Below are 25,624 nucleotides of genomic sequence, written 5' to 3'. Positions count from 1 at the left end.
TGGTTTTGTCTTTTCTTCTCAGTTCAGAGCCAGTCAGAGGTCGGCCACAGAGGATCGTCTGTTTCCATCCATCTGCTAGCGTGTTCCTCTGTGACTCCAGCCCACCTGCCATGTCCTTCTCTCACCACATCTAGGTTCGGTCAGACTTTCCGGTCCTCCATTGCCATCCCCAGTGGTGGAAAAAGTACTCAATTATTTTACTTAAGTAAAAGTATACCAATACTGCAATTTAGAACTACTTCGCTACAAGTAAAAGTACGGAATTGAAAATGTACTTGAATAAAAGTACAAGTATCGGCATCAAAATGTACTTAAAATACTAAAAGTAAAAGTACTCATACTGCAGAATGTCCCAGTTAAAAATGTGTACAAAATCTATTGAAAATAGCCGATCTACAAGCTCACAATGCGTTGCATTGCGACGCATTGTGAGCTTATAGATCGGCTATTTTCAAATTGCCAAAATGTATAACGTTGAAAAAAAAATCTCCAAAGTAACTAGTAACTAATTTTCAAATAATTGTAGTGAAGTAAAAGTACAAATTTTGTCTCTGAGATGTAGTGGAGTAGAAATAAAAGTACTTTCCACCACTGGCCATCCCCAGTTCCTGCTTACTGATGCATTGTGTCCCTAGCGATGACATCGGGGGGAAACGACAGCTTTCTACCACTGGTCTGCTTTGAGGCAGGACTCCAGAGAAGAAGGGAAGATATAACCTCATTGTCAGCTCTGTGGAAGTGGGACGGCAAACTGTGTTCTTCTGGATCGGACTAGTGAAGAAACACGGGGAAAGGTTGCCGTATATTAGATACAGAGATATTCCAAGTGCGTCTTCTCAGCACATCCATGGACCTCTTCTCACCTCCTCCATCAACCTCCTCCATGGCCACCTCCATTCCTCCTCTCCTCTTGCCTGGCAGCTCCATCTTCAGTCAGTGCACCTTGCAAGTTCTCAACGGGCCTGGAAATTAAGGCCCGGCCCTAACCGGGCCCTAGTGGGGCAGCCCGAGGCTTGGCCCGGACCCAACAATTACTACACTTGGCCCGGACACTCGAAAAAAGTGTCATTATGTGCTTCATGTCCTCAAAGTCAAGCATCCAACAAGCTCTGACCTGAGCAGATTGGACATTCTGTTCCGGAGATAATGGCCAAATCATCTTGAAAATGTGCCAGTTTCGCCAATTTTCGATTCGTATTTTCTGAGTAAAGTTCACTTCAAGCTGCATCCAACACATCCACTTCCATTTACGCCAGCTTTACCGTTAGGTCGCTTTTTCGGGGGTAGTATAATTTACTTTATTATTATTACTTTTAGCATACGTAGGTATGGGCAGAACTTGAGAACATCAATGTCCAAACCATCTCAACCTTGCCTCCATTGTTTCATCCCCAAACCTTCTAAACCCTGGCTGATCCTCTAATGGTTCCAAGGTGGCATTCTCACCAGGATGCTTCACTGCGCTTAAAACTAATCCTGCTGCATATTGTCGGAAAGTGCGCTTCTTCTTTTGGCCTGGTGTGAAGGCTCATTCTTCTTTTGGCCTGGTGTGAAGGCTCATTCTTCTTTTGGCCTGGTGTGAAGGCTCATTCTTCTTTTGGCCTGGTGTGAAGGCTCATTCTTCTTTGGGCCTGGTGTGAAGGCTCATTCTTCTTTTGGCCTGGTGTGAAGGCTCATTCTTCTTTTGGCCTGGTGTGAAGGCTCATTCTTCTTTTGGCCTGGTGTGAAGGCTCATTCTTCTTTTGGCCTGGTGTGAAGGCTCATTCTTCCTTTGGCCTGGTGTGAAGGCTCATTCTTCTTTTGGCCTGGTGTGAAGGCTCATTCTTCTTTTGGCCTGGTGTGAAGGCTCGTTCTTCTTTTGGCCTGGTGTGAAGGCTCATTCTTCTTTTGGCCTGGTGTGAAGGCTCATTCGAATTCTGGTGCGCATCAAACAATCACCTTCTAGTTCGCTTCCGAACTAGAAGGCACCTTGACTGCGATTCACTGCAGGTGTGAATGCAATCCGCATCAAAATAAAGGAAATGAAACGTGAGGAGTATATGAGGAGTAAACACAGTTGGAGACGGATGTCCCGTTACCGTGGATAGACGTGATCGAATGGACGTGATCGAATGAGACCGAAGCCCTCATCGAAATATGGTCAGATGAGCACATTAATCAATTGGATGGAGTGCCACAATTTTTGTATTTTTCCAGTTTTTCATGTGTCTATGGGGTGACAGTACTTCATTAGACACCCTGGAGTCGTTTTTATGTGCAATGGTGTTTTCACTTTGTATTTAGGGTTTCTTCCTGGAGGCTGAACCCTTGACAGTCAAACGGGCCAATGAAATAAACAGTAATATAGTGACATCACACTATCAGCCCCTCCCCTAACCCCTCCCCCTTTATCATACAACTACGGCTGTGGGTGCGGCTTCAGTTCAGGTGGATCACCACCCGTCACCACCCACCAGGCAAACCAGGCATACTTAATGAACTGGTGGGCGTGCCCACATAAAAACTAAATTTTGTAACAAATACTGTACACTTTTTTGAAAAAATTACACCTCCTTATATAACAATAAGACCTGATTTAGGGTGGAAAAAAATCACGGCACTCCATCTTTAAGGAAACATAAAAACACTGCAGTGTACAGAATATTCTGTCTGTCTGTCTGTGCGTAAACATAGAGCGCTGTCACTGTGTGTCTGTCTGTGCGTAAACATAGAGCGCTGTCACTGTGTGTGGAGATCCTCTGTCTGTGCGTAAACATAGAGCGCTGTCACTGTGTGTGGAGATCCTCTGTCTGTGCGTAAACATAGAGCGCTGTCACTGTGTGTGGAGATCCTCTGTCTGTGCGTAAACATAGAGCGCTGTCACTGTGTGTGGAGATCCTCTGTCTGTGCGTAAACATAGAGCGCTGTCACTGTGTGTGGAGATCCTCTGTCTGTGCGTAAACATAGAGCGCTGTCACTGTGTGTGGAGATCCTCTGTCTGTGCGTAAACATAGAGCGCTGTCACTGTGTGTGGAGATCCTCTGTCTGTGCGTAAACATAGAGCGCTGTCACTGTGTGTGGAGATCCGAGTGGGGACTTTCTTCACATCGCTTCATTATACACAGCACGCTTCAAATTTAAACACATAGCTCAGCATGATCTATGCTGAGTACAGTACAGCAGGGGTTCTCAACCCGTGGGTCGCGACCCCTCGGTGGGTCGCCAAATTATTTTTTTTAAATTTTATTTTCACGATTTTTCAAAAATAGCAGACCTACAAGCTCGTAGCGCGCCACTTGGTGGCGCGCTATGAGCTTGTAGATCTGCTATTTTTCAATAGCTAAATTATAACAATGCTTAAAACACCAAAAGGGGTTCCCGCCCAAAATGGTTTAAGGTTATTGTAGCAGTCAATTTATATTGGGGGTCGGGAGGGGGCGGGGCGGGGGTCCCGAGACGTTGCCAAAGCATTTCCGGGGGTCCCCGGCCAAAAACGTTGAGAACCCCTGCAGTACAGTACATATATGTACAGTACATATTGTGAACATCGGATAACTCAGATTAATTTTGCCTGCATTTTGATGCCTTGATGCCGTCGTAATGGCTGATTTTACACTTGAAAATAGCTGATCTACAAGCTCACAAGGCGTCGCAGCGCAGCTTGTAGATCGGCGATTTTCAGCATGCAACCAAGTGTAAAATGTCTATGTGTCTTTTACTTCCAATATACTGGATATTTGTCCACTAGTCCCCTCCTAACATTTTAGTCTAGTTTTTATTTGTTGACGAAATTGTCAATATATAGTTTTAGTCATCATAGCATAATTTATTTGGTTTCCATTTAGTATTCTTCAGTGAAAAAAAAGGTAGTCGAACATTTTTCATCATAGTATTATCCCATTTTGGGCAGGAACCCCTTTTGGTGTTTTAAGCATTATGTTATACTTTAGCTATTGAAAAATAGTAGATCTACAAGCTCGTAGCGCTGCACCGAGTGCCGCGCTACGAGCTTGTAGAAATAAAAATCATGAAATGTGGCGCAAATCTTTGAATATATATTCTATCCTTTTTAACTCAAATCTTTGCTTCTGGGGAAGTCCCTGGAACAACATAATTTCAGATGGGTGTCGGCGGCCAATTACATATATTTTTGGGGGTCCTTGACATGAAATAGTTTGAGAACGACTGACATAGGAAGAAGACATTTTTTAAGAATCGTCCTCAGGTATAAATGGGTTAGTCGAGGGAATCAACACTGGGTTCATCATGTGCTGTGGTGTTGTTGTTGTTACCTTGGTCTCGGCCGCCTCGGAGCTGAGCCGCGGGCTGGAGGCAGAGCGGGTCATCCCCACCAGACCACCGGGGGGGTCCGGGCTGGGGTCAGAGCCGACCCCCGCCGAGCCCAGGGTCACAGAGCTACCCGCCTTGCGCAGCGACGTGCGCCACGAACCCGGGGCCTCGGGGGCCGAAGAAGGCTTGGCTGGTTCCTGCTGCACGCGCACGCCACGCCACGCCACGCCACGTGAGAGAGAGAGAGAGAGAGAGAGAGAGAGAGAGAGAGAGGACACACGATACACAGGTCATCAATCAATCAGTGTCACATGACCTACATACCGGTCATCACCAATCGGTTTGTGTCTATTACGGTACAGACCTCAGCTGTTATTAAGGCTGCAACAACGAATCGATTAAATCGATAAAAATCGATAATTAAATTCGTTGCCAACGAATTTGATTATCGATTTAATCGCGGGTGTTTTCCAACATTAAAATCTAACGTAAAGCTGCTTTCTTTTTACCGTTCAGTAATGGCACTAGGCTGAACGATCAATATGCAACGGGTCGGTATAAACAACACGAGATTGTCTTGAACGTGACCTGAGCGCTCCGCATCTACCCCTCTCTCTCTCTCCCAACTTCAGTCTCCCCCACACACACACGCGCACACACACACACACACACACACACACACACACAGAGAGAGAGAGAGAGCGTCAAGTCGCTCTGTGGCTGCGATGAGCTCCGCAAAAACAGCTGATCTGTGAGCTCATCAACGTCATCAACAGGTTGCAAAATGCCCCAAACAGGTCCCAAAACATGGTATTTGTGAGCACCGCCACTGTCCATATTTTTTGTCGTATGACCAAAAATGCTCCCCAAAGTCTGAATCTGGCAGTCTACGGAGCACTAGCAGTGTAGCTCGTTAGCTCCTCAAATTTGTTCCACCTGTGTTACTCAGCAGCGCATTGAAGTGGGCACAGGGCAAAAGCAGAACGTTTTGCTTAACAATGATCAGTTGTTCAGTGCTGTTTAACTTTGGCAATAAGTGATACTAGAGCCTAGAGAACATGCTAATATGGCTGCTAAATAAGAACGGTTTCCTCTATCAGCTAGCATGCTGGTGTGTGTGTGTGTGTGTGTGTGTGTGTGTGTGTGTGTGTGTAGGACAGTGGTTCTCATAGTGGGAGTTTCAGCTAAATTATAGATAGTTAGCAAGTAAACCATGTGGACCCTAAAAGGGTCTGTAACAGAGAGTGCAAAAATGGAACCAAATGGACTCTCAAAATTGACATTGATTTTTACAATAGAAATAAAATAATAATAAATTGGGGTCCCAGAGATAGAAATGGAAAGAATATACACGGTCAACATTACAGATTACAGTATCATTACAAAGTACAAAAAAGGGGGTAAAATATAGATTTTGAAGGAGTATTCATTTTTATTGTCTTTATTGTTAGTTACAACATGCCTACAATAACTTGAAGCAAAATTTTAAAGGTAATTGCAAAAAGGTGCCATAATCCGATTAATCGATTCATCGTTTAAATAATCGCCCGATGAATCGATTATGAAAATAATCGTTAGTTGCAGCCCTAGCTGTTATGCCCAAACCATCCATCCATCCATCCATCCATCCTCAACTGCTTATCCGTAGTCGGTGACTCGGGTCGTGGCGGCACCCCGTCCACGTGAACCGCAGCTAAGCATGTGCGCTTTTTCTACAATGATATATGGATGCTAGCGGTGGAAGCTAACGGAGGCAATAATAACTTTCCACGAGATATCTCGAGGATAGCACGGAATGGGTTAAAGCACCATAGTTGCAAGACAAATCATTAAGCCAGTTTCCTGTATCTATGCTGTGTTTTAACCCATTTAGGCCTGAAACTTACAAAATGTATTTTTTAAAATGTATTTTCTGTGTATGTTTCTATATCAGTGGTTCTCAATATTTCATGTCAAGGACCCCAAAAATTATATGTAATATGCCGCCGACCCCCATCTGAAAATATGTTGTTCCAGGAACCCCTCAGAAGCAAACATTTGAGTTTAAAATGTTCACTATTTTTCAAAAATAGCAGACCTACAAGTTCATAGCGCGGCACTCGGTGCCGCGCTATGAGCTTGTAGATCTGCTATTTTTCAATAGCTAAAGTATAACAATGCTTTAAAACACCAAAAGGGGTTCCCGCCCCAAAAGGGGTTAAAACACCAAAAAGGGGTTCCCGCCCCTACACGCTATACCTTCTTCAGGGCGTTCCCTGGCGTGCTGGCGGCCATGGAGGTAGACAGGAGCGACGTGGTGCTGTTGTTGCGCTTGTTGTTCAAGTTGTTGATGATTTCCCGGTTTTTGGCTTTCTCTGCAAAACGAACAAACAATTGAAAATGCTTGGTTTAAACAATATTTCTACTAACAACAACAATAACTATATTTTATATAGCCAACACCGAGCACATCTTCATCTATATAAGAAGAAAAGAAATACGAAGAAAGAATAATGAAATGCTTAATTTAATCAATACGATTGATCAGGCGATCGATCGTACTGAGGATACGAGGGGCGATAGTGTTGTTGACATACCTGACTCAGCATCGCTCTCGGACTCGCTCTCCTCTTCGGAACTGGAGCTGCTTGACGCCTTGGCCTGAGGGGGCGGAGCCTGGCTCTGAGGAACGTAACGATCACAACGTTTTAGTACGATTAATCGTCACAGAAATTATGGTAATTCATTTTTTTGTTGTATTTCTGGCATGGAACAATGGAACATTAGAAAAAAAAAGAAAAAAGATAACACACAATTATCTTCGTCTTTTAGGCCAAAGTCAAAGTTAAACAATTAGTCACACAATTTGAATGAAATTTGTTCTCCGCATTTAACCCATCTCTTGGAGCGGTGAGGGAATTATTAGTTGATTAGACCCCCCAATCCAACCCTTAGATGCTGAGTGTCAAGCAAGGAGGCATTGGGTCCCATTTTTACAGTCTTTGGTATGTGTGTCATTGGTAGGCTATGGACAATTCAAAAAGCCAAATTTGTCTACTTTCCTACGCCGTCTATTAGCACTTTTGGTTCAATTATTAGACATATTTTCTTTTTTTCCTTTCTCAAAATAATTTGTATCTTTTTGTAATCATTTTTTTCAGGGGTTTCCCCCCGTTGGACCTAGTGCGTGGAAGGAACACTAGTTCCTTTCCCCTCCATCAGGCGCCCCGGCTGGCCAGGGGGAGGTAGTACAGAGACCAGGATTACTGCATGGTTTCTGTGAGGGTATCTACCCTAGGGTTGTAATAGAAATGACAATACTACACTGTTCTCATTAATGACCCACCGCAAATGGGAGACAGTCATTGGATTATTATTCATTTTCGTTTTTTTCACGTCATATGAAAGCAGGAAATCATAGCTTCAACATTTACATATTGGTTGGTCTGTTTGACCCACCAGTTTTAGAGATATGGCTTATAGAGTGATGTCTTGCAGAAAACAGCGAGTTGAGAAAACAAGACCGCTGTTTGCATCTTATTGTCTAATAAAATCAATCAATCAATCAAAACTTTACTGTCCTTTGAGGAGCCCCCAAAAAACCATGTGACGACCCCACCCGGGGATTAAAATAATAATAAATAAATAGCAGCTTCTCCACGCCCTTCTTACCTGGGCGTGCTGCTGCTGCCCAGCCGCCTCCTCCTCGTCCTCCTCGGCGGGGGGGCTCTGCAGGGCGGGGGGAGGGGGGTGCTTGTCCCGCTCGTGGAGGCAGATCTTCTCCCGGCTGCTCATACGAGAGATTGAGGTCCTGGTTGTGGGGTTGGGGAGGGGAGGGAGGAGTGGCCAGGGGGGGAGGCGGGGTGGGGGGGCGGAGCAACAACACAGGTGGCAACATGCAAAACGAGCGGCTCGTCAGTGACAAGGCCATCATTCCAGGTGCTGGGCCGATGACGACAAAACGGGCGTGCGCGGCGCGTGTCATTTCAATTAACCACTTAAACAGCCCCTGTGTTCGTATAGTCGTTGGGCGACGGATATAGCGGGAAAACGGCGGGATCTGTACCAAGCTCACACAACGAACGCATCACGAGTAGGTAGGTGGATGGAGGCGGTCAATACCGTCCCCCCCCCCCCTCAGCCACTTGCAGTGCAACAAAACCATCTAAAAAAAACTAAAACAAACAGAACTAAACCACAATAGGTACACATACATACATGTATGACGTTGGGAGCGGCAGTGGCTCAGGGGTAGAGTGGCCGAATGGGGAACCGTGAGGTTCCCAGTTCGATCCCGGGCTACCCCACCCAGTGTTAAAGTGTCAAAGCAAGAACTTGAGCAAGAACTCTGAAACCCTAATTTCTCCCGAAATCTATCTATGAAAAAGCGCTTTGGATAAATGCACCATTTAGAATTTTCCGTTCAATTCATCTGAGAGTTACTAGCACACACTGCACGATATTTGCTCCGATTATGCTGTCGGGGGAGCATATTTGGCGCTCGCCGAACAAAACCCCACGATCTGATCGGGCTTTGATCGCTGAGGTTTTTTCTCCGATGCCTTCACGACCGGACATCACACAGTATGAACTGGGCTGCGACCGCAGCCCGAGAAGGTCCATATCACAGCCAATGAGAGCACAGGAAAGCTGTGCTCTCAGACAGAAAGTCTGTCTGTATCGATAGATAATATATAACCTTTATTCCGTGGGTAGAAAGCCTACTTATTCCTTGGGTAAATCCAGGTGTCATACATATTGGTAGCTATATTAGCCTAATGTTGCTGTTAAATAGTCGTTAAAACCAACGCATCTCACTTGAATAATGTTGATAAAAGCGCAAGGGAATTATCTAGGGTAAACATTTGGACAACGTGCGTGTGCGTGTGTGTGTGTGTGCGTGCGTGCGTGCGTGTTTCTGCGTGTGTTTCTGTGTGTGTGTGTCTCTGTGTGTGTGTGCGCTAGGCAGAGAGTCATAATTATTTAATGAAAATCAAGATTTAGCGTCCCGACTCCTGTCTCTCTCTTTCGTCCTGTGTATTTCCTGTGTGTGTGGCTGTGCGTGGAGAGAGAGAGAGAGAGAGAGAGAGAGAAAGAGAGAGAGAGAGAGAGGAGAGAGAGAGAGAGAGAGAGAGAGAGACTCGCGCATGTATCATGGATCCTGGCTGCACCTACTACGTGAGACGTCAATATGAATTGGAATAAAAAAAAAAATGTAGCCTATTATGTATCGGGTCTGGTACCGGCATCTAGCCTATTATGTATCGGGTCTGGTACCGGCATCTAGCCTATTATGTATCGGGTCTGGTACCGGCATCTAGCCTATTATGTATCGGGTCTGGTACCGGCATCTAGCCTATTATGTATCGGGTCTGGTACCGGCATCTAGCCTATTATGTATCGGGTCTGGTACCGGCATCTAGCCTATTATGTATCGGGTCTGGTACCGGCATCTAGCCTATTATGTATCGGGTCTGGTACCGGCATCTAGCCTATTATGTATCGGGTCTGGTACCGGCATCTTGGTGAACTCTTGCAGTGTGTGATCCCTAGTCGGCGAAAGCCACAAAGATATGACAGAAGATTAAAAAAAAAAGAAAAAAAGTCCTGTTGCACGACGACCCACATGATTCAATCAATGCTGCGTATCAGCATTATATCAGCCAGAACCAACAACCTCTGATTGTCTGTCCGCGGGAATGAGTGCTCCGGGTTATTAGAACCAGTTCGGCCAACAACTACCCATAATGGGAGAGGAAGGACTGATAAGGAATGATCCCCATCCCTAGCTGAGAGGCGACACGTTGTAGAGCTTGTAGATCTGCCATTTCCACTACTTTTAACATTTATGAAAAAATAAACAAAAATAAACATCTTGACAGGTTTTAAAGTGGTTAACGAGGACGGACGGTGGCATGGTGTTGTGCAATGTGATGCTCAGGGATTATCCTTTTTTAGAGGTGCTGTGAGTGATATGTTAAATTATTACCGGTTACGATGATTGCTATCACAATATAGAGCTATTTACTGTTACTGAAAGAACACTCTATAGAGCGTCAGTCACAGAACGACGAGTGGCCCAGGAAATAATTCCCCGTTCATTTCCCCCCGTAGACGTTTCAAAAAGTATTTATTTAAAGACGTTTACGCCGCGGACAAGGGCCTCACTCACACCTAAGACACACTTGTGTCCTGTGTCTTCTGTGTGTCATGGCCTCAATGCATTGCCTGTCTTCTGCCCCCCCCCTCCCCCCCATGCAACAAGGTTGTGTCGTCAAACCATGTGACTCCCATTGGAAATGCATTGAGGCGGCCATGACACACAGAAGACACAGGACGTGTGTCTTTAGGTGTGAGTGAGGCCAAGGCCAACTCTTGTTGTGACAAATCATGACAATAAACACAGTGTTTTGGGCAGATCAAATAATTATTAGTAAGACGAAGAACAAAACAAAAAGTGTTGTACCCTGCCTTTTTTTCCCCCCTTCTTCTTACTAATTATTTGATCTGCCCAAAACATTGTGTTTATTGTCATGATTTGTCACAACAAGAGTTGGGCTTTGTCCGCGGCCTAAACGTCTTGAAATAAATACTGTTTGAAACGTCTATGGGGGGAAATGAACGGGGAAGTATTCCCTGGACTGCCACGCTCTACAGCAATGATTACTGTCACAATATAGAGCAGTGGGTTTCAAGCAGTGGTCCGGGGACCACCAGAGGTCCCTGAGGGCGTTCCAGGTGGTCCCCCAGCTAAAGGATGGAGTTGGTAACCAAATGGACCCTTATATGGGTATTTAACTCTTGAGAGATCATGTTATGATCTCAAGAGTTAAACATCTGGCATTACTTAATAATTTACAAGAAGTCTACACAATTATTGTGTCTTGGAAGAATCGTTATCTCTCCTAAAGGCACAACATCAATACAGCATGGAATTATGGACACAATCTTATCCAACGATAACACAAATATTCCTTTAGTTTTGGGTCTTGGAGAGACTAAATGGCACGGTGGTCCGTGGCTCAAAATATGCAGAATAAAATAATGGCCGTTGATATGAAAAAGGGTTGAAAACCACTGATATAGAGCGATTTAACATTATTTATTATTGAACAAAATGTTTAAAACTTTTGTTCTTTTAACATAAAAGCATAATATCACTCATAGCACCTGTCTGCCAGTGGCAGAGTTCTTGCTACTGCCAATGTGACGGTAGAAAGTGTGATCGTGCAAAAAAACAAACTTACATTGCTGTAAGGATAAAACAAATATATGTAGCCTATATCACATTGTTGTTGTTGTCGGGTAGAAACCTTGGATCTCCATGTTTACAGTTTTTTGCAAAAGATAGCCGATCTACAAGCTCACTCTACGTGAGCTTGTAGATCAAGCTCACTCTACGTGAGCTTGTAGATCTGCCACTTATGCTTCTTTTTTTTCACCACTGAAAGTGCTTAAAAGGGGAATACCACTCATTTTCAACATTGAACTATGCAACACAGAAGGGAGGGGGACTTTTTTATTATTATTTCCACATAACTCTTAAGGTATATTAACCGTTTCCACGGCAAAAAAACGTAGCCTCCGTTATTTGTCGGGAAGCGACGCTGCCAAAATGCGTAGCCTAACGTTTATTCAGTTGTAAAAATTAGCTTAGACAGTTGACTGCGCCATCTTTGATTGTGGTGCACCCAGGGCTTGACGCTTAGCATTTTTCCAAGTAGCACGTGTGCTACTAAGTTGAAAAAACTAGTAGCACACAAATTATTTTAGGAGCACGATGAAAAGTTAGCAAATAATGTGTTTTTGAGGGGCGCTAGCCCCTCCTATACAGCTTTAGTCCCCACACGTCTTAAGATTTGCCATTGACAATGAACGGAGAAATTAATTTCATGTTGCTCATGGACACAGACAATACGTTTGTATCCTGCTGTTCTATCATGCGAGTGTGATATTCAGTGCAGAGGCTACTCGATGGTGAATTAGTATTGTAACATCGTACATATACACCTCGGCGTGGTGGAATGAGGTGGTGGGGGGATCTTTGCCTTTTTTCCGTTGCTCGTTATGCAGGCCACTGACTAATAGTAATACAATTATGTATCCAGCGGCAGCCAGGTGACAGGTCGGTCATTCGTATTGCGCTGCGCAGCCTGCGCACACACTTTTGTAAGCGAGGTGCTAAGCAAGGGTTGTTTTGGTTATCAATCAATCCGTCCACTCCATGTGCGTGCGCACGTGCACTCTTTGCGTGCACGGCTGCACGCTGTTTCACCAACGTTTGGTAAAAGTTATATCGAGTGATGTTTGAACATTCCAAACTTTCCAAATAAGTTTAGTATTCAACTTGTCGGGGTCCAAGCAACTCCTTCTATGCTATCATGCTATCCTGCTGCGTTCGCTCCGCTGCTGACAGGGAAGAGAACTGAGCAGCCAGCAACACAGGGAGGGGCGGGGCGGTGGGAGCAAAGGGGACAGATCTTCAAATGAACGATGCATTGAGCCTCGACGCGTTGTTAGCTTGTAGATCTGCTCTTTTTGGCGAACGACACCGCCGTACTAAGAAATATAAATGTAGGTATAGAACCGCGACTATAGAATGTGCACTTGCCTTGTCTTTATCACGATTGAATGGTCAAATTCTGTAGTCGCACCGGTGCTACAAATTTAATTTTACAACTCGCACGGTGCTATTTATTATATTATTATATATATATTATATTATATTATATTTAGTAGCATATGCGAGTACCTAGTCACACTGTCGAGCCCTTGGTGCACCGTGCGCGCACGCCGCACGCACGCTTTCAGTAACTTTAGGGCTCCATTTTCGTCACCGCTAAACCCCTTATCCCTAACCTTCTTTTCTTTTTTTTACTATTTTGAAAAACATTTTTGAATAGTTCAACTAGCCAATCTACATCGACACGTTGTGAGCTTGTAGACTGGCCATTTTAACTATTCAAAAATGTTTTGCAAAATAGTCAAAAAAGGCGAAGAAGTTTAGGGATAAGGGGTTTAGCGGTGACGAAAATGGAGCCCATGTGCTTTAGTCAAATGCTTTAGTCTCACAGGCCGCATTTCTGGTCAAAACCAACACTTATTGCACCGGAGCCTGGCGGTCGTAGTAATGGCGCCGGGCCAGTACTGATCATGCTCCAGGCAGACAATAACATCCAGTATAGAGACAACACACACACACCATTAAGCTGACAACAACAACATCCGGTCGCGGCGTTTTGGATCTTCAAAATAAGGGTTGAACGGGGTGATATCCTGGCATGTTATTACTTAATCCCGGCGGAAATTGTGAAGTGTTAACCCATTTAGACCTGAGGACGATTCTACAAATGTCTTCTAAATCCTGACAGTTTTCTGAAAAACCCATGTTTCTATGTCAGTCGTTCTCAAACATTTTCAAGTCAAGGACCCCAAAAGATTATATGTTATTGGCCGCCGACCCCCATCTGAAAATATGTAGCAAATGAAGCAAATATTTGAGTTAAAAGCTGAAAGAATATATATTCAAAGATTTGCACCACATTTTCAAAAATAGCAGACCTACTGTACAAGGTCGTAGCGCAGCACTCGGTGCCGCGCTGTGAGCTTGTAGATCTGCTATTTCTTTTGCAGCTTTCAGAGTAAAAGCTGCCATACACCCTTGCTTTTAATTGATTTATTTGTCTTTTTAAAAAAAAATGTTATTCATGTCCTCACTGTATTGTTTATGCCCTGCCTTTCTTTTCTTTTTTTGTGTAAAGCAATTTGAGCTGCATTTCATGTCATGAAAGGTGCTATACAAATAAAGTTTTATTATTATTATTATTATTATATCTGCCCGGCACCCCAAGCTCTTATTTTTGAAAGAAATCCCGGCGCTCATTGTGTTAATGACATAGCTCAATGTTGAAAATGAGTGGTACTAAGGTTTTTAATAAATATTGAACCAATGCTTGGGACTAAATAATAACTAGTAAAAGTAAATGTTTTGTTCATGGTCTCCACCGGACAGTGACAACAACATGATGTGCTTTCAGATAGTTTCACACCTAAAACGGCTGGTGGAAGAAAAAAAAACATCACGCCCACACATGCACAATAACTGCTGCCACACACACGCACGCACACACACACACACGTGCACTGACCTGCGTGTGCGGACAGGTGCCATGGAGATAGGAGGGCTGGTGTCGATAACAGGAGCCAGTTTCTCTCTCTCGCTGCGTAACTGGAAGAGAGAGACACACACACACACACACACACACACACACACACACACACAGTGTTGGGAAAGTTCACTCAAAATTAATTTTGGATCAAAGTTTGTGTTTCTCCCGGGACCCAGATTCACGAAAGCAAGGAATCACAGCGTTTTAAATGCATTTTCTAATAGATATATCAACGTATGCTTTGTTTCATAAAATGCATGCTTCATATTTCCAACTGACACCGTTTACCGTATACATCGAGGGTGGGGTCGCAAAACCCAAAGTCCACCATAAAATGTGGTCCTCCTGATGTAAGAACGTTGGAGGGAACTACCGATGAGCGGATGATGTCACGATAATGATGATGAGAACAGTGTTGTTTTCGTCGACTAAAACTAAGACGAAAAATGTTCGTCGACTACCTTTTTCCACTGACGAAAACTAAATGAAAACTAAGCTATGATGACTAAAACTAAGACTAGATATATTGACAATTTCGTCAACAAATGAAAACTAGACTAAAGTTTTAGGAAGGGACTAGTGGACAAGAGATCCAGAATAAGTCATTTTACACTGCGATGCGTTGTGAGCTTGTAGATCGGCTATTTTCAGCAATTGTAAAAAGTTAAACAGTCGTTACGACGGCATCAAGGCCCACCAAAACACATTTTAGCCGACTAAATCAACTGTAGATTTAGTCGACTAAAATCCTATGATATTTAGTCGACTAAAACTAGACACTAACACTTAAGACATTCCAGGTAACTAAAATGTGACTAAAACTAAGTGAAAACTATTGAAGAGACTACGACTAAAAACTAAATGTGCTGCCAAAAACCACACTGAATGAGAACTACCAATACATAGATGATGATGATGATGTAATGATAACTCACAGCGTTCTGTTTCTTCTGCAGCTCCTCCAGTGTGTCCACCAGGTTCTCATCGGCTACGTCTAGAGGAGTCTGACCCTGTGGAAGATTAACCCATTTAGGCCTGACGTCAAAAAAAATTAAAATAAAGTCTTCTAAATCCTGACAGTTTTCTGAAAAACCTTATGTTTCTGTATCAGTGGTGCTCAATATTTCATGTCAAGGACCCCAAAAATTATATGTAATTGGTCGTCGACCCCCATCTGAAACTATGTTGTTCCAGGGACCCAAAGATTTGCATTCAAAATGTTCGCTCTGAAAGAATATATATTCAAAGATTTGCGCCACATTTTCAGGATTAAAAAAAAATAGCAGACCTACAAGCTCGTAGCGCGGCACTCGGTGCCGCGCTATGAGCTTGTAGATCTGTTATTTTTCAATAGCTAAAGCATAACATAATGCTTAAAGATGGAGTGCCGTGATTTTTTTCCACCCTAAAACATGATCATCAGTTCTTATTGTTGTCCAGGGCGTTTTAGAGAAGGGAGAAGAGTCTAGGACGTGTGGAGCGTTGTCCAGGATGTTTAAGGGAAGGGAGAATACTCTGGGACCTGTGGAGCGTTGTCCAAGGCGTTGTAGAGAAGGGAGAAGAGTCTAGGACGTGTGGAGCGTTGTCCAGGATGTTTTAGGGAAGGGAGAAGAGTCTAGGACGTGTGGAGCGTTGTCCAGGATGTTTTAGAGAAGGGAGAAGAGTGTAGGACGTGTGGAGCGTTGTCCAGGATGTTTTAGAGAAGGGAGAAGAGTGTAGGACGTGTGGAGCGTTGTCCAGGGCGTTTTAGAGAAGGGAGAAGAGTCTGGGACGTGTGGAGCGTTGTCCAGGGCGTTTTAGAGAAGGCTAAGATGGGAAGGCTTTCTTGTGAGAGGGAGGGGTTAGGTGTGCGTGTGTGTGTGTGTGTGTGTGTGCGTGCGTGCGTGCGTGCGTGCGTGCGTGCCTCACCACGTTGTTGACGGCGGTCATGTCACACATGTTTTCCGCCAGCAGGGTGCACACCTCCTCCTGTCCCCAGTGAGTGGCAGCGTGGAGCGGAGTCCAACTGTCACTGTCCCTGCTGTCTACATCCATGTCACACTGCAACAGAACCCTGTGCACGCACACACGCACACACACGCGAACGCACACAACGCACACAGACAAACATATTGATAAATCCGCAAATCCCCACAATATGGAGTATACCCTGATGTCATCGACATGACATCATAGAATGGCCTGGACTACATATTTGGGCTCTCGCGTATCCAGACAACTATTCCACAATCTCCGAATGCTATATAGAGTCTGGAACTACACCCCCCGGGGTAAGGAAGCTGCCATTTCCGTTCCCGAAAATATATTTTAAAATATCTTTAGAACTTATTTTTTCATGTAACATTTAGCATCAGTGTTATACTAACTTTATGACTTCTATGTAGCATTTAGCATCAGTATTATACTAACTTCATGCCTTCTATGTAGCATTTAGCATCAGTATTATACTAACTTCATTACTTCTATGTAGCATTTAGCATCAGTATTATACTAACTTCATTACTTCTATGTAGCATTTAGCATCAGTATTATACTAACTTCATGCCTTCTATGTAGCATTTAGCATCAGTATTATGCTAACTTCATGACATCTATGTAGCATTTAGCATAAGTATTATACTAACTTCATGACTTCTATGTAGCCCTTGGCGGCGGCTACGTGCATGGCCGTAGCCTTGGTGTTTGGGTGAGGCCTCAGGGTTCCGCTTCCAGCCAACACGGCCTTGGCGTCCTCCAGCATGACCCTCTCCTCCTCCTTACGGGCCTTGTCCACGTCGATGCCTGCAGACAAAGATGGATTGAAAATACGATGAGAGAAAACACAGTAGTGTTATATACAAATATATAAAAAGAATATATATATAGAGAAATGACAAATTTAAAAAAAATCACACCCGTGTGAAGTGAGGGGCGCATATGATGTAAATTCTCCATTCATTGTCAATGGGAATTTGATCTTTGTGGGGGACAAAAATAGCCGATTTGCTAGTCCACATATGACGTAAATTCTCCATTCGTTGTCAATGGGAATTTAATGTTGGTGTAAGACGAAAATCGACACTAAAGCTGAATATAGGAGGGGCTAGCGCCCCTCAAACAAATATTTTTCAGTCATTTGTCTGGACAATAATTGTGTGTTTAAACGTGATGTCAGAGCAATCCTCACCTTGTTTTTTAATCTCTGCTTTCAGCGCTCTGGTCATGGCATCGTCTGTCGCCACGTCCAGAGGGAGTTCTCCTTCACTGTTCACCGCTTCGACATGAGCCCCATGGTCAATGAGGTACCTAGCACACGCACGCACAAACACACGCACACACACAGTCAAAAGTCATAAGACTATGGCTAAAAGCTACATCAGAATTCGCTGTCAGAATTAGAGGGTGGCATGTGTCCACCGAGAACCGAGCCGTTTCAGGCCCCAAAATATTGACTTGTCCCTCGGGCAGGGTCGGAACCCATTCCAAATTGCCACGGGACTCGGTCGGGGCGTCTGAAATTGCAATTATTATATTCCATATTATCTGTTGAACAGACTTGTGTGTGACTGTGTGCGTGTGTGTGTGTGTGTGTGTGTGTGGCGGCGGGGGGGGGGGGGGGGGGGCACTGCTGGGACTTGGGATGCGCAGGCTCACTCCAAATCGCTGTGGCGTGAATGCAGCATTCTCAGGTCCATTTTTATTTCATGGACCTGTGCTACCCTCTAGTCCAGGGGTGCCCAAAAGGTAGATCGTGATCTACCAGTAGATCACAAGGGCTGTGCAGGTAGATCACAGTACATGCCCCTAAAAAAATATATGTAATTAAAATGTTGCCACTTGAATTAAGGTGACTTGATTGACATTTAGAAGGGCCTGTCAGCTCAAACCCACAATGTATTACTTTGTTTTCAAGATTGTTGTGCACAAACGTCAGTAGCATTACAAAGTTATATACTGTGGAGAATGAACAGTAAACTCACTGCTCTGGTCAGAATGAACAGTAAACTCACTGCTCTGGTCAGAATGAACAGTAAACTCACTGCTCTGGTCAGAATGAACAGTAAACTCACTGCTCTGGTCAGAATGAACAGTAAACTCACTGCTCTGGTCAGAATGAACAGTAAACTCACTTGGCGATCTGGATGAAGGCGCAGGAGGCGGCGGCGTGCAGCGGTGTCCAGCCCTCATTGTCACCGTGGTTCACGTTGCTGCCGCTCTCCACCAGGAACTGAACCATCTCCGCGTTGTCGTCTATACACGCCTGGACACACGCGCGCACACACACACACACACACACACACACACACACACACACACACACGCACGTACACGCACACACACACACACACACACATTTAACATCTTTATTTGCGTTCACATTTTACAAGAAATTCTTGAACACAAACAATAGTGGATGCGCAAACTTGGAAAACTGCTTCAGGATACAGAACACGGGTACAGGAAGCATCGCCTTCTCCATATATGGCGACTGCCAATTATTGCAGACACTGAACAGAATTTTGCCGATGCCTTAGCTCTCGGCTTGGGCATGCCTGCAATCTGCAGGCCCCTCACCACTGATTTATGGACATTACCGAGGCTTCCAAATATGAACACAAGTATTAAGGACACAAATATTCACAAGGTGCTGTACAGAATGCAATCAGCAAATCCCGGACAAATACCCACACACACACTTCAGGGGTACAAGTCAGGGCTGGACTGGCCACCGGGCATACCGGGCATTTTCCCGGTGGGCCGCGACCGTAGGGGGCCGCCATGATAAAAAAAAAAAAAAAAAAAAAAAATAGGCGGCAGGCCACCAGGAAAGGTCCGGGCGTGCTGCCATTCTGGGGTAGCGCCCCCCCTGACCCCCCCCCCCCGGCGGTGCAGTGCAGGGGGGGGGCCACATAATATTATGTTTCCTATCTGCGCGCTGGTTGTGGTGGGCCGGTCTGGGCCAAATTCACGCGAAAATGCCCGGGCCGAATTTTTGTCCCAGTCCAGCCCTGGTACAAGTAACAGCGTCTTCTTCGCCATATTTGGTGGCTACCGATTAGTAGAAGAGGTTGCACAGAATTTTGCAAGCCGTTTAGCTGCTTTTTTTGTGGCATCCCAAGTTATTGGAAGCCTCTTACAACCAACCTATGTACGTGTCCTAGGCTGCCGAAGATAAACACAAGTAGATTGCACCTATAGCATAGCTCTATGATGGTCTGGAGAAGCGGCTGGTATTTAATGACTTTGGTCATAAAGGCTTCCTATAAGCTAGAATCAAAGGTGCAGGCCATTTCAATGACGGAAACTGATCCGTTCTCTTCATTGACAATAACATCTGGGTGTGTTAGCAGAGAGATGTGCAAAGATTTCAGGATTCTCAGTACAGAGTTGAAACATGGAAGGTTTGACACAGGAATGTTTGTACATTCTCACAGGCAGTGTAAAATGTTTAGATATGGCCTTCGTTATTATGAGATCAGAGTGGTCAGCATGGGGAAGGCAAGCAAGTGTTGTTCTTGCCACACACACACACACACACACACACACACACACACACACACACACACACACACACACACACACACACACACACACACACACACACACACACACACACACACACACACACACACACACACACACACACACACACACACACACACACACACACACACACACACACACACACACACACACACACACACACACACACACACACACACACACACACACACACACACACACACACACACACACACACACTTTATTCAAGTCCACATTCATCTATATATGCATTTGACACAATCATTCTGCCCGTGTGGTCACACTCGGGAGGCCGAGTCATATCTAGCCAGTATGCGGAAGTGCATGCCGTTTACATATAGAGTTATAAAGGATAGAGTGAGGACCGGGAGCTCAGTTGCATTTTTGAAGCACCCGGAAGACCGCCGGAAGTACCGTTATAACTCAATGGCTCGAGCGAACGGAAGTTCAGAGCTGACCTCACATTTTGAGGTCCGCGTTGAGCGCCGTTGACGCACGTTACGCACATGACGGCCAGTAGTAGTGTTGATTTCGTCGACAAAAATGACGACTAAAACTGAGACTAAATATACTGACAATTTCGTCAACAAATAAAAACTAGACTAAAATGTTAGGAAGGGACTAGTGGACAAGAGATCCAGTATAAGTCATTTTACACTTGGTTGCATGCTGAAAATGCTTGTAGATTTAGTCGACTAAAACGTATGATACTTAGTCGACAAAAACTAGACTAACACTAAAACATTCCAGGTGACTAAAATGTGACTAAAACTAAGTGAAAACTATTCAAGAGACTATGACTAAAACTAAAATAAAAATTTGCTGCCAAAAACAATACTGCTTCACAGCTTCCGTTTCCGCGTCGCGCTGGACCAAAACAACACACGCACTAGTTGGCTTCTCTTCTCAGTGCTGCTTATACTTTCACTCTGTGGCCAGCGGTGGTTCCCCAACTTTTTCATGTCAAGGACCCTTAAATTGACACTCATTAGCCCCGCGGACCCCCATTAGAAAACATATTTGCCAAGGAAAGGAAGCCAGGTTTGACCTGAATTAGAGGCTACGGACCCTCATTTAATGGCATTTAGACCCGAGTTAAAAACATTCACTTTGAAAGAATATATATTCAAAGATTTGTGCCACATTTTTACGATTTTTCAAAAATAGCAGACCTACAAGTTCGTAGCGCGCCACTCGGTGGCGCGCTATGAGCTTGTAGAACTGCCATTTTTCAATAGCTAAATTATAACAATGTTTAAAACACTAAAAGGGGTTCCCGCCCAAAATGGTTTAATGTCATTTCTATCTCTGGGACCCCAATGGACCCCAAAAAAAAATATATATATAATTTGGGGACCCCCCCCAAAATAATTTGGGTTGAGAACCCCTGCTGTTAAATGAATGAATGCTTGCCCTCATCACAGTGTTGCATGTTAAGCAGAAGTAGCAGATCTACAAGCTCACAACGAGTCGCGACATGTCCGCTTGCATATCTAGCCTACTATAGTTTTTTGATATATAAACACTGAGCCAATGCCTGTGACTAGATAAGAATATGGGATCCATTGGAACACCGGCTCCTTTTGAGCGGTCCCAGTCGCTGAGTACCACAGACGAAAAACAGTCTCAAGTCCAAATTTCATTCTGACCCCTCCACGAAAAGGCCTCGTTGTCCTGAACCCTTATCTATCATTTATACATTATGGATCAATAGTGTGGACTTAGACTGTTTTTCGTCTGTGGCATTCATTTGACCGTGTGTGTCTGTCGGTCTACATCAGCACGAGTGTCTGTCTGTCTATATCAGCACGTAATGATTACGTGGTCATGACGTCATTTGTTCATCCTTTTTTCATCTTCGAAACATATTATCATGAATTAGAGCATACATGGGCAACTGGCGGCCCGGGGGCCACATGCAGCCCCCACCTTCACTTAATGTGGCCCTCAGGTTAATATCACAATACTGATATAGTATTGATTTGAAAACACTTTATTTGCCCGCTTTATTACTTCAGTCTAAATTAGTAGCTTAATGAGTAGTATTAAATTGTTATTTTCTTATGTCCCATGTATTTGTATTTAGTTCATAAAGTTAACATAACTATAATTAGAGGCATTTGAAATTAAATAAAAATTTTACTTTTCAGGATTCCAATTCAAAAATAACAAAAAAAAACAGGATTTAAATTCAAATAATAGCAAAAATAGCCGATCTAGATCGGCTATTTTTGCTACAGAAACGTAATACGCAATGTGGCCCTCTGGAGTGAGTGTGGAAATATAGTGGCCCTCACCATCGACAACGTTGCCCTTCCCTGAATTAGAGCATACCTGTCTTTAGACGCTAATCCATGCCTTTGTCTTCTCTCGTCTTGACTATTGTAATTAGGGATGTTTTTTTCGTTCCCGATCCGATGCCGATACCACAATTTCTGCGCTAGCCGATACCGAATACCGATACCAGTGTTGTGATCTTGTGTTGTGTTATGTTATAGCTCTAGCTAATCTCGTGTTGTGTTTTTTAGCAGACTCCTCACTCCTCACTGCACTTGCAGTTTGGGGCAACTCAAAAGCAAACTCCACATGATGCCCCAACATTTTATTTACTTGCCATAATGTCAACCCCTTACCCCTGTGTCCGATCGCTGGTTAGACCAGCATATTGGCCGATACCGATATGACAAATAAGGGCCGATACCGATACTTTTCCGATACTGATACAGTATCGGGACTGTAATGCCCTTTTTTCCGGCCTACCAAAGAAAACAACTGATAGATTGCAACTACAAAATGCTGCAGCTAGAGTTTTAACAAAAACTAAGATGAGAGATCACATTACCCCGGTTTTAGCCTCACTACACTGGCTCCCGGTGTTTTTTACGATTGATTTTAAAATTATTTTACTCGTTTATAAAGCTCTTAATGGTATTGCACCTTCCTATTTCCACGATTATCTGCCTAGATATGTCCCTAACCGTCCCCTCTGGTCCTCCACTGCTGGCCTGCTCGAACTCCCTAAAAGGGTGGCTACTAAAAAATATGGCGAGGCAGCCTTCTGCTTTTATGGGCCAACAGCCTGGAATAAACTGCCACTACAGCTCAGCTCAGCTCAGTCACCCTCTATAGACATTTTTAAGACGCAGCTTTAATTAAAACTAATCTCTTCACTCTCTTGAGTTTTAAATCTCTGTTCTTATTTTTGTACTGATCTGCCACTGTTTTTATGCTCTTTGCTATTGTCCTATTGTTTTAACTGCCGGCCTGTTTTAATGTTCTTGTTTATGTTTTTATTATTTTTATTCTGCTCTGTAAAGCACTTTGGGCAGCATTTATGTATGAAAGGTGCTATATAAATAAAGTTTATTATTATTATTATTATTATAACCCATTTTGGGCGGAAACCCCTTTTGGTGTTTTAAACATATTAAAAAATAGCAGATCTACATGCTCGTAGCGCGCCACCGAGTGGCTATGGGGCTCGCGCGAGTACATGGACCATGTGACCGGGCTGTTTTCTGCCCCCTCAATGTCGCAACTCTTCTATTAGATGGCTCTGACCAGACCTAACCTCCAAATGCCTCATCCGGATCTCAAGCTTTTCCCATTAACACCCCAATCGACGAAGTTCACCGTCCTTTCTATTAGTAACACCCAGCGCCCAGGACGAAGTTCACCGTCCTTTCTATTAGTAACACCCAGCGCCCAGGACGAAGTTCACCGTCCTTTCTATTAGTAACACCCAGGACGAAGTTCACCGTCCTTTCTATTAGTAACACCCAGGACGAAGTTCACCGTCCTTTCTATTAGTAACACCCAGCGCCCAGGACGAAGTCCACCGTCCTTTCTATTAGTAACACCCAGCACCCAGGACGAAGTTCGCCGTCCTTTATATTAGTAACACCCAGCGCCCAGGACGAAGTTCGCCGTCCTTTCTATTAGTAACACCCAGCACCCAGGACGAAGTTCACCGTCCTTTCTATTAGTAACACCCAGCGCCCAGGACGAAGTCCACCGTCCTTTATATTAGTAACACCCAGCGCCCAGGACGAAGTTCACCGTCCTTTCTATTAGTAACACCCAGCTCCCAGGACGAAGTCCACCGTCCTTTCTATTAGTAACACCCAGCTCCCAGGACGAAGTCCACCGTCCTTTATATTAGTAACACCCAGCTCCCAGGACGAAGTTTACCGTCCTTTCTATTAGTAACACCCAGGACGAAGTTCACCGTCCTTTCTATTAGTAACACCCAGGACGAAGTTCACCGTCCTTTCTATTAGTAACACCCAGGACGAAGTTCACCGTCCTTTCTATTAGTAACACCCAGCGCCCAGGACGAAGTTCACCGTCCTTTCTATTAGTAACACCCAGGACGAAGTTCACCGTCCTTTATATTAGTAACACCCAGCGCCCAGGACGAAGTTCACCGTCCTTTATATTAGTAACACCCAGCGCCCAGGACGAAGTTCACCGTCCTTTCTATTAGTAACACCCAGCGCCCAGGACGAAGTTCACCGTCCTTTCTATTAGTAACACCCAGCGCCCAGGACGAAGTTCACCGTCCTTTCTATTAGTAACACCCAGCGCCCAGGACGAAGTTCACCGTCCTTTCTATTAGTAACACCAATCGCCCAGGATGAAGTTCACCGTCCTTTCTATTAGTAACACCCAGCGCCCAGGACGAAGTTTTATCCAAAAGACGAAGTTTATTGATATGAAAACCGATCGCATCGCTCCACAGCCTAGGAGCGCCTGTTGCGCAATACTCGATGTTGCGCAAGAGTGAGACGTCATCGAAAATGTCCCCCCCCCCCCCCCCGTTTAGCCGACGAGAACGAAAATCTTAAAACGTTAATAACTATAACATCTAAATCATCCCGTCCAATTCTAAGAAAATATCATGTGTTAGACGGCCCCCCCGCTGTCCAGTCGCGGTAGATTTAATCTTACCTCCCGTTGTTGTCGATCGGCTCTAGTGTTTTGGCTACATTTAGCTGCTACATCCACATCCGGGATAACATCCGGTCCGTCGGTAAAAGTGCTCCGCTGCTATAAATCGCTTGGGCGCTATGAATTAATGGATTAAATAAGCCCGGGCAATCGGAGTGTTAAGCGTAACTTTTAAAAAAGCTCTGTCTCATCATGACATCCATTTAATTTTTTTACACCGAAAAAAATATATAATAATAACTCTAAGTGCTGTGATTGGCCCCGTGGGACGGCGACATCATAGTAGAGCTCTTTGCGGGGCAAAAAAGGACCAAAAAGGACCCTGGGGGTACTTGAGGGAGATCCAGAGGGTCCCTAGCTCAATAAGAGATAGTTGGGAACCAAATGGACCCTTATGGGTCTGTAACTCAGGAGAGTGTACAAATGGACCCATTAGGGTCCATTTGGTTCCATTTGTCCACTCTCAGAGTTAAATTAACAGTGGTTTTACAATATAAATTGGGGTCCCAGAGATAGAAATGCCATTAAATCGGGGCTCTGTAGCATAATGCGTGTGAAACAGGGGGGTCCATGAAATTAATTCGGAATCACTGCTAGAGCCGTAAAATTCCTCCCTTATCGGGGTCACTGGCATATGTTTTCAAATGGGGGGTTCCGTGGCCTAATAAATGTCGATTTGGGGGTCCTTGACACGAAAAAGTTTGAGAACCACTGGTCTCTAGGCCATGTCTGTA

General features: G+C 44.4%; 1 protein-coding gene across 6 annotated transcripts in view; it reads right to left on the bottom strand.

The window, feature by feature from the left end:
• LOC306922838 (protein phosphatase 1 regulatory subunit 12C) overlaps positions 1–25,624 on the bottom strand; it is a 79,437-nt gene that overhangs the window by 37,008 nt on the left and 16,805 nt on the right. For 4 of the 6 annotated variants that reach the window (XM_079500697.1, XM_079500693.1, XM_079500695.1 and 1 more), the window contains exons 2-11: positions 18,527–18,657; positions 17,584–17,702; positions 17,042–17,198; positions 16,326–16,470; positions 15,353–15,427; positions 14,397–14,476; positions 7,921–8,059; positions 6,846–6,930; positions 6,508–6,623; positions 4,272–4,469 (exon numbers count right to left, since the gene is read on the bottom strand). In XM_079500697.1, the coding sequence (XP_079356823.1) occupies positions 4,272–4,469; positions 6,508–6,623; positions 6,846–6,930; positions 7,921–8,059; positions 14,397–14,476; positions 15,353–15,427; positions 16,326–16,470; positions 17,042–17,198; positions 17,584–17,702; positions 18,527–18,657 (1,245 nt within the window). The remainder of the gene's footprint in view (positions 1–4,271; positions 4,470–6,507; positions 6,624–6,845; positions 6,931–7,920; positions 8,060–14,396; positions 14,477–15,352; positions 15,428–16,325; positions 16,471–17,041; positions 17,199–17,583; positions 17,703–18,526; positions 18,658–25,624) is intronic. The other 2 variants (XM_079500694.1, XM_079500696.1) reach the window with 1 other exon arrangement.

Source organism: Electrona antarctica (assembly GCF_951216825.1).
Source record: "Electrona antarctica genome assembly, chromosome: 5".
NCBI lineage: Eukaryota > Metazoa > Chordata > Actinopteri > Myctophiformes > Myctophidae > Electrona > Electrona antarctica.
Note: the sequence above shows the minus strand (reverse complement) of the source record. Positions and strands in the feature narration are given on the sequence as shown.